Source organism: Gymnoscopelus microlampas (genome assembly GCF_963454915.1).
Source record: "Gymnoscopelus microlampas genome assembly, chromosome: 23".
Taxonomy (NCBI): domain Eukaryota; kingdom Metazoa; phylum Chordata; class Actinopteri; order Myctophiformes; family Myctophidae; genus Gymnoscopelus; species Gymnoscopelus microlampas.
Window position 1 is genome coordinate 25,150,997 of NC_139960.1, and position 10,594 is coordinate 25,161,590.

Here is a 10,594-nt window from a genome sequence, read left to right on the forward strand (position 1 = left end):
TCCAGTGGCGCATGGCCGCCATCTAGCGGAGGCACTCGGTACTGCTCCCAACACGAGTCACAGATCTGTTTGCATTTAACACGGGACAACAGTCTCATAATTCGTCACACAGATCCGTGTACATTAACAGCTACATTTAGTTTTCAAAAATTTCAAAGTTGACTTACAAATGTTCATATATGACATACAGATGTTGTTATTTGAGTTACAAATGTGAAAATAGGTACAAATCTTATTTACAGATACGAATATATATGAGACTGTTTGAACACCAGCATAGTCTCAAAATTAGTCACAGCTACATTTGCGTTTATAATGTCTTAAGTTGACACACAAATGTTGATTTACGAGTTGTACATTTAGATACACAAATACAAATGACTCTGCATAAATAGGTGATTTTATTTTTTACAAGTTACGAATCATATGACAAAACAGTGTGGTAAAAGAGTCTCATAATTACTCACACAAATCGGTGGAAAGTCACAAATAAATCTCCTTCTAAAATGTATAAGTTGACACACAAATGTTGATACACGAGTTACAAATGTTGATACACGAGTTACAAATGTTGATATTTGAGTTACAAATGTTGATATTTGAGTTACGAATTGCACTTTACAAGTACAAATCTGATTTACACTTACAGACTGTTTGTTGCGAATTGTCTCTACGAGTACAAATCTGCTTTCACGGATACAGATAATTTTGAGTCTGTTCTAACCCCATAAAATGGTGCCTTTATATAGCGCCTTATCCAAAAGCTCTTTACAATGTGCATTACATTCACCCATACACGACAGCGGAAGCAACCATGCAAGGCATCAATTTGCTTATCGGGAGCACATACTGTACGGGTTCTGCTCAAGGACACTTCGACACTAACCCACTACTTTACTTTACTTTATTTGTTTATTTGGACGGGACAGCACATATTAATGTACATACATGATGTAATGTAAATATACTGGATTTAGCGAGATTGCTAATTTCCATCCTTAGTCCCCAGACATAAAGGCAAGCAACACTAATAGTGGGAGAGCTTAACAAGATAATCGAAACGAAGCGGATAAAATCGCCAAATTTTTTATGAGGCTTCATTAGGACCTACTGATGGATTCTAGCCTTGGGTACCCAACTTTATTTTGAAAAGTATCCATACAATTAACCATATCAATATTCATTAAAAAAAACAGGCCGATTCACTTTTTGGCCTATAACTCTTGAACCGTAGGTCATAGCATCAAAAATATATTTTTCCTAGACTCCTTGGATCACAACGCAACTTCCCATATAGGTCCCGCCCCTTTTCCGATTTCAAAATGTTACGCCATTTGGCGTTATCTTCAAAACACATATATTTTATAATTACTCTTACAAATTAAATCCAAAATGCACACAAATCGGCACACACTGTGTCTTTGGTCATGTGATGTAGATGTATCAGTCCGATTTCTCATATTCCCACAGATTGGCTACGATTGGCTTCTAAAATTTGTGGGAGGGTCCGTTTGGAAAAAAATGGCACAAATCATGAACACGGCCTCCTATCTGCCCAAATTCGTATCATTGATGGGCCACAAATAAACACAGAGCCAATGCTATTTCATTTCCACCCATAGGGGGCGCAACACATTCTACAGATATCACTGTTTTTGCACCAAATTAAGTACAAATTGTCTTGTGAGTCAAACATTTGCAATTGCAAAGTGGTGAACAGTCCAAATTTGATTTGCCACATTTGCAGGTGGAACAGTCCCCTTTACAAGAGCATTTGATCAGCTCTCTGCATGCTCTGGAGACTTCTGGAATTGTCATCCAAACTGGCACCCATGCCTCCGATTCCTTGGTCCATCCATATTCATGTGGGGAAGGAATAACTTGTTCTGTTTGTAGGCTGGTCGCCCAGATACCTGCTTGATAAACTGCCCGCTTAACATGCTGAAGTAGTGCATCTTGGGTGGGTGGCAGTTTCTCCATCGACCTATTCCCATGACAGAAGAGATCTTTTCTAGTCTGGTTGATGGAGATCAAAGGACTGGATTTGTCATACAGGATAACTGTCAGTCTCTCAAGCTTCTGGAACTGCTGACTGTCAACATTCAGCAGCTGGAAGGGATGTTTGGCCAGACTGACAAGAATAGGCTTGCCAGGCATGCCAAGCTGACTTTTTGCCCTTACTGTGGAAAGCAGATGTTGTGTCACAACCTGACAATGCATGGAACATAGGCAGAGCACGAGATTTTGGCTCCCCCAGAGATTTACACATGATGTTGATGTGGTAAAATCTGTATTTTTTGCCCATACCAAAAGCCACCCAGATGTCAGCCAAAGATTCAATCGAAACTAAATCATGGAACAATCCTGCAAGGATCACTATGACATCAGTGTCCACAGTACGCACTAGGATCGTTTTTGCTCCTTTTTCCCTGGACTCCTTGGATCATGACGCAACTTCCCATATAGGTCCCGCCCATTTCCGATTTCAAGATTTTCCGCCATTTTGCGTTATCTTCAAAACACATATTTTGCTATTACTCCTACAAATTTGGTCCAAAACTCACACAAATCGGCACACACTCTTTGTCTTTGGTCATGTGATCAAGATTTATCAGTCAGATTTTTCATATTCCCTTCGGATTGGCTACGATTGGCTTCTGCAATTTGTGGGAGGGTCCGTTTGGCAAAAATGGCACAAATCATGAACAGAGCATCTTATCTGTCCCAAATGTTGATCATTGAGGGGCCACTAATAAACGCAGAGCCAATGCGATTTCACTTCCACCCATAGGGGGCGCAACAAATTCTACAAATGTCACTGTTTTTGCACCAACTTAAGTACAAATGGTCTTGTGAGTCATGTGACAATGACCGTGCAACAGGCTTTTGATATTCCATACTGTTTTCCTGTAATTGGCTTCAAAGAAAAAGCATTTGATGAGTATGCAGATGACGTTTTCATCCCTTTTATCTGCTGAAGCAGCTGCAGGAAACCAAGCGGTTGGATGTTGTATGAGACACATATATCCCAGATAGTTTGAAGGAGTCCACCCACGAAAAGAGAGGACAAGGTGTTCGCAGGAAAGTGTCAGGTCAGACAAAGCTACCAGGCAATTGGATGGATTTTCTTTGAGACCCAACAAACAAGAAGGAGCTGTTTGCCTTTTTGACTTCCAGGATTTAAACGTTCAACTGGCCACCATCCAAAGCTGTGTATGTCACATCAGGGCAAGCTGTGTCGTCTTTTGGTTCCAGTAGTACCATGACCTGTTGCAATCATGAAGAGGCAGACACCAGGATTCTAGTTAATGTACGGCATGCACTGGAGCAAGGAGCAAAAACGATCCTAGTGCGTACTGTGGACACTGATGTCATAGTGATCCTTGCAGGATTGTTCCATGATTTAGTTTCGATTGAATCTTTGGCTGACATCTGGGTGGCTTTTGGTATGGGCAAAAAATACAGATTTTACCACATCAACATCATGTGTAAATCTCTGGGGGAGCCAAAATCTCGTGCTCTGCCTATGTTCCATGCATTGTCAGGTTGTGACACAACATCTGCTTTCCACAGTAAGGGCAAAAAGTCAGCTTGGCATGCCTGGCAAGCCTATTCTTGTCAGTCTGGCCAAACATCCCTTCCAGCTGCTGAATGTTGACAGTCAGCAGTTCCAGAAGCTTGAGAGACTGACAGTTATCCTGTATGACAAATCCAGTCCTTTGATCTCCATCAACCAGACTAGAAAAGATCTCTTCTGTCATGGGAATAGGTCGATGGAGAAACTGCCACCCACCCAAGATGCACTACTTCAGCATGTTAAGCGGGCAGTTTATCAAGCAGGTATCTGGGCGACCAGCCTACAAACAGAACAAGTTATTCCTTCCCCACATGAATATGGATGGACCAAGGAATCGGAGGCATGGGTGCCAGTTTGGATGACAATTCCAGAAGTCTCCAGAGCATGCAGAGAGCTGATCAAATGCTCTTGTAAAGGGGACTGTTCCACCTGCAAATGTGGCAAATCAAATTTGGACTGTTCACCACTTTGCAATTGCAAATGTTTGACTCACAAGACAATTTGTACTTAATTTGGTGCAAAAACAGTGATATCTGTAGAATGTGTTGCGCCCCCTATGGGTGGAAATGAAATAGCATTGGCTCTGTGTTTATTTGTGGCCCATCAATGATACGAATTTGGGCAGATAGGAGGCCGTGTTCATGATTTGTGCCATTTTTTTCCAAACGGACCCTCCCACAAATTAAAAAGACTTTTGATGCTATGACCTACGGTTCAAGAGTTATAGGCCAAAAAGTGAATCGGCCTGTTTTTTTTTATGGATATTGATATGGATAATTGTATGGATACTTTTCAAAATAAAGTTTGGTACCCAAGGCTAGAATCCATCAGTAGGTCCTAAAGAAGCCTCATAAAAAATGTGGCGCTTTTATCCGCTTCGTTTCAATAATGTAAAAAAATGGAGTTAAGCTCCTCCACTATAACCCAGGGGGAACCATGTGGATGCTCTACCTTTTGAGCTACTGCTGCAGTATTTTAAATTCTGATACCTGTATGCCTGTGCACAAAGAATTAATACTCACTTTTAGTGAACATTCCTGAATTAAGAAACAAGCATGATGATGTTAAAGGGTGACTTATACTTAGTTGCACACCAGTTGTGAGCTGTAGATCTGCTAATTTCGCTGAACAACACCGGTGTGCAACCAAGTATAATGGGCTCTTAAGGCTACTCTAATACCGCATTCCAGACCGGGATATCTTAACTTCCTCTTTCAGCGATTCACAGTCTACTCTCCTGGTGTTACTTTTTCTTGCACATCCACAAACTTCAGAAGTCAATGTTGTGATTTATTATTTCATTTTCTATTTTGTTTTGCATTAACTTGACCTCCCTGTGAACTGCACCACTACCTTTTCGTTAATTTATTGCTGTTGTGGTTTCAGACCAGACGATGTGCTGTGGCGCCGTTCCCATGATGCCAGTGTCCTCCTGCACTGTGTCCTATGGCCAACGGTCTCCCTCCTTGTGGGCACGCTCATTGTGCTGCTGACGGTGTGTGCACGCTCCCTGGCCGCGCGAGCCGAGGCCCTGCAGAAGAGGAAGTGTTCATATGAGGCCTACCAGGACCTCGGGAGAGTGGCCTCTGATCACGGCAACAAGCCAGGCCCCCTAGCCGCGTCGCCTGACCCGGAGTCCTCGTCTACCTGTAGGACCCTGCCGCTGTTTGCTGTGCCTGTACGACGCCGTGACAGAGAACACTAGGAACCAAAAGATAAGACCTAGAACTTTGAGTGAACCTGAGAATGTCAGTGCAGAGCCTTGCAGGAAAGCGGCATGTCTCAAAGTCTTAATTCACGGCCTCTTGCTTTTCGAGGCAGAATGTGCTAGATTTAGAAAGGCTGTTCTGTCTGCTTTGTTTGTTGGGCCTTAATAAAACCAGCAGCAGTTTGAGGAGAGGATGCGGGGGGATATGTAACACATCCTCCTTGATACCTGTAGATTTAAGCCAGGATATGATGTGAAGACAATGCCCCAGCTGTCTTAAAACAAAGCAAAATGTCAGCTGTCAGGACCAGTGGCAGTGACCTGTGATTTTTCTGGAGTCAGCAATTTTAATGGAAACTTTACATAGGACACAAGTCTTCTCTTGTGCTATGATTATTTTAATATCATATATAATCAACCTTAAGTGTGTGTGGTATGCACCTAGCTGTGCTGAACCACCATGACACATGGCCCAGGTAACCAGGTTGCACTCTGACTGCCAGTAGCACTTGACTATTCTACTGTATAAGGCAGTGGTTCTCAAAGTGCGGTCCCGGGACTTTGAGAGGGTTCCAGGGAGTCCCCAGCAAAATTAGTTAGTATAGCATAAAATCTGTTTCATTACTTTAACTATACTTAAGCTAGTCTATCTTCTATGAAAAAAATATGTATAAAAAAAGACAACATCTTTTCAGATGAGGGTCCCTGGCCAAATACATATCAATTTAGGGGTCCTTAACATAAAAATGTACTTTAATTGTATTTAATTATTTTACATTTCTGATGCAGTAAGTCGCTGATGGTTGCTTTACCAACTAGCTTGCTGATCACAGGACCCTAAAAAAGACTGACTAACATCTCTCTAGAATATGTTGGAACATCGTTGGGAAAAGAAGTGATACTTTAGGGTATATTCTGGATTATTAATTGAAACTTGGAATGCTGGAACTTCAAAGGAAGTGAACTTTGGAATGTGGGAAATGGAAATGAAGTGCAGAGTATTTTAAAACAGAACAGGAAGCAAAGCCCAAGTGAAGTATTTACTTGTTCTCCCCCCCCCCCTTGGAACCAAGCTAATAGACATTGCCATATACTGTAGATAGATACCTGCCAAATGTAAGCCAATAGTGAGACATTTAGGCTGAAGCATTTGACACATTTGACAGTGTCACATTGTAGCACACCACACCAAGGCAGTATTTGACTTGGTGCTCCATGAATCTGTGAAAGCATTCAATCTCACACATTTTTGTGTGCGCAAAATGGTGGCACAGAAAGCCACCCATCGAACACTAGAATGTAAGATTACCAAGACCTCTAAATCTGGTTGTGACGTCTTTGCCACACAGACTGGAATCTTCAACAGACCCACGGTAGCCAACCAAACTCTGTAACACTGGGAAACACGATATGAGCAGCACTCGAGAATGATGATTTAAAACTCAACTCTCCCTGTGGTAATCTCAGAGGAGGGAAATGGGTCCTAGTTTCCCAAATTCATCTTAAAGGACCATACCGTTGGTCTGGCATTTACAGTATATCCCATATATACTTCAATCTAGGACCAGCTTCGCTGTATTTTCATTCCTTGTTCGTTATCACTTATCACTATGAATACATGATGAAAATGATGACGCGTAATGCTTACCAAGACATAAGGAGTGATTTTACAGTATTTTCCCTGTGCTTGTTTTTAGATAAGCAATAAAACAAGGGCCTGGGCTGCTGTTCATTAAATGTAAACTAACCACTGCTACTCTATGACTGACTCAGTGCTCAGACAGAGGTAAGAAGATGTGTGACACGTGAGCTTGTATATCGGCTATTTTTGCCGCGTGACTGTGATTGTTAAGCATATACTGTACTGCAGGCCTAGGGCTATTTTTGAGAATTTCCACCTATAATGACATCCCCGAAATAGGGATGCCAGGGTTACGATGGCTTTGGGAAACAGGGACTGAAGGTGTTTTATGTCCTTTCTTTGAGTGTAAAGGTCCGTACACACCGGGGCGCGATTATTTTGTGCAAATAATTTGCATTCATTTAAACTGCTGTTTTGTGTGATGAGTACATGCACACTGAGCGCGATTATAACGAGCCGATGAAGCAACATACGAGGTAGATTTTTCAGCGTGAATAAAATCATCAATTTGTATGAATGGACTCATCACCAAAATCAAAGTTTGATGTGAAATCGCTTTTTCGTATGGTTTATTTGTGTTGCCCTGGGTGTGTAATGACCTTCAGTCGTCTGTTTCTGTTCATGTGTAGGACAGGTCTGTCCTATCTCACGGACTTGTACTTGTTTATAGTAACAGCACTTATCCGTCTGTCTGTGAATCTATGTTTTGACTTTGATCCTGAATACACCTTGTTGGTTTCTTCAACCGTTTGCTCAGCAGATATACTGTAAGCATGTGGGTGGACTAGCAGGTCATCCATCTTTGTTGTACTGCCGGACTGATTGATACTGATGATCTTAAACAAAACTTTGTCTTAAATGTTTACTTGTTCTACTGTAAACTAGTAAAGATGTTTGATCACATTAGCTTACTATTAACAGGTAAATGGGCCACTTTAGACTGAACCCTAATAAGACACTACAGAACGCAATGAAAACGTCATTAAGGTGCAAAGACTATGGTTTTGATGTGCACTGCACCTCCGTCAGAGTTAAATACAGTATACCCTCAACCCCGATAATAGTCTCTCACTGGTTTATAAGGATGGTAGGGGACCAGCACTTAAACCAGTACCCTGACAGCACTCAATCAAGAAACCAGCACTAAACAGCTATACTTAGAATAAACATCAAGCAACAAATGTAGACTAACAGTCATATATGATATAAGTAAACTAATGGAATCATGACGATCTCAGGTTCCACATGGAAATGGTGTGGCTTCATGTGAATCTCGGACGTCATGGGCCAGCCTGTGACATCAGTTGTCTATGACAAATCTATTGATGATCCAAATGTATGATGTCTGACTTTGAATTTGGGCATCGTTTAAGCCTGATCAGAGCCCGCTTGACTCCCATTATCAAATTAACGTTAAGTATTTCGGAAAACATAATGTAAGGAAAGCAAAAGGAATGTTCCCACACAAACATATTAATGAAGGGAATGTCCACAGAGGTTTTCCAGATAAAAATATAATGTGAAATACAATGCATGCAGGTAATTCTTTGGTCTATACTGACAGCGTACACAAGACATTTGGTGCTGAACGGCCCATTTTGCGAGATTAGAGTTCCAGACAAACACAGTCAGATGCACACACAGATTGATCCTTGTATAGACGGCTAGCCTCCTGCAGAACCAACATTGTTCTACCTGTACTGTACATCTCTGCCATTTTTTGAATCTTTGAATCTTGAACTTGATTAGGACCTTTGACCAGGGCAGCCTACAATCCACCCATCTGTTCTCAATTTAACCTTATAATGCAGTGCATGTCCAACCATTGGTCACTTCCACTTCCACAAAGTATTAAAGGTGATTTGTTTGCTCTTCTGCATTCTTTGGGTTCAGCCTTTCAGAAGTGGCCCAGAGACCTGTTCTTGCTGTTGCTGTTCTTGTCTTTTTCTGTTAGCCCTGGTCTTCGCTTGTGGAGAGCCTGAAGCGCAAGATCCCCTCAACTCTGATATTAGCTCATTGACATTTTTGCTGATGTTTTTTATGGGCAAATGTTTGCTGCAGCCTCATCAACATGTTGAGCTACGTTGTAAAAATCAGCAGGCGTGGGATTGCAAGTTCCTTAGCAGTGACTATGGGCAAGTTGAGTGAGCTAATATGGCCTCCAGTAAAAACTGATGCTAGCTGCAGTGAAAACCAAAATGCCCAAACTTTGTTAGTTCATGGCTCAGGCTTTTTCTGTCCTTTTCTTTAAATCTGTTTCTCTACTTGAGTTTATCTTCATTTGTTTTGTATTTTTTTCCCCATTATAGCCTATTGCAGAATGTTGACCTACTTTCCTAAAGGTGTCTTTATTCATTGTTTTGCACTTGGCTGAATGGTGGCTGTACTGTAGGTACAGTAGATTATCTTAAGCCATTAGAAAAATAATATAATTGTCTTACCCCTGTCTAAAAAGACACATATGGATATCCTGTTCCTCGCAAATGTCATTGTTGACCCAAGCCCATGTCTGTGTTGCTACATTTTGTCACAAATTTGAATGTTGCTATATATACAATACAGTTTTATTAGCTTGTGAAATACATTAGCCCTCATTCTGTCAAGTGTGGAGGTTTCTTTATTTTTCTTTTCTTTTTTCTTTTTTTCTTTGAAGGGTTTAGTTGGCCTGAATTATCTTCTCTCTGATTTCTTAAGAGTGGAGAGGTAAAACATAAAACATAAAAAGTCAGGACAACAAGCCTTAAAGCTGCACTTTGTAACTTTCCTCTTCTGCCCGGATTTGAACCGGTTTTCTGCGCAATTGGTGCTGACATCTTTCCACTCAAACAGAGAGCGTCTCCTTTCAAACCCCAATGGTTCTAATCAGCCCCCCGCCCACAGGAGTGGCCCAATTCTCTCACAACTTGCTACAAAAATCCCTCATGAAAAACTATATAATCTCCTACCTTTCATTTTCAACCTTCACATGTGTCTCCTTCTCTAATAATCAAAAAGTGCTATATATTTCATCTCGCAATTTACTTCCGGATGGTTCGTTTTGCACTTTTTTTGCCACATCGGTCACGGGAAAGAAATAAGCGCTGCCGTGGTCTATGGAAACGAGCCCAAAAGTGCACCCAAATAAGCCCAAAATCGCTTATACAAACAGTCAGACCTGGCAACGCAGCCTACGCCAATCATGCGTGAGAGATCTACAAGCTATGGGGCAGAGACGCCACCGTATCTTAGCAACAACTACAGCGCTCACTCTCATTGGTCGTGTCACGCTAAGAGCAGTCTCCAGACAATGGCATCGCAGACAGCTTGCTGTTACTGCTGTAGCCATCACAGTTAGTCCCAGCGACGACGGACAGGGCGCTGTGATAGCTGCCATGTCGCTAACGCTAACGTGGTTGTCATGCCTGCAGCGGCTGTGCAATCACTTTGTCAACAATGCACGTTCGTGTGGTGAATGTCAATATTGCTGCTCAGTTAGTCCATTGTAGATGGTGTATGTTTGTGTGTGTCTTCTGGAGAACTATGTAGCTCCACAGCAACTACAGTAACTAACGTAATGGCAGGACCGCCCCGTGCAACGCATGTTAGGCTGCATTATGGTCATGTAGTACTTTCAGATAATTTCGCTCCGATTACAGCAGTGCTTATCAACCCTTTCACGCCGCCCCCC

The 10,594-nt window shown here is 41.9% G+C and overlaps 1 protein-coding gene across 1 annotated transcript in view; it reads left to right on the forward strand.

Annotated features, from left to right (window-relative positions):
* The window catches only part of LOC311039850 (calcium-activated potassium channel subunit beta-4-like), a gene marked incomplete at both ends in the record, with an annotated part of 39,841 nt that extends 34,559 nt beyond the window's left edge, over positions 1 to 5,282 (forward strand). The window contains one exon of the mRNA XM_084049855.1: positions 4,964 to 5,282. Coding sequence (XP_083905981.1) covers positions 4,964 to 5,282 — 319 coding nt within the window. The remainder of the gene's footprint in view (positions 1 to 4,963) is intronic.
* Between the last annotated feature and the right edge of the window lie 5,312 nt (positions 5,283 to 10,594).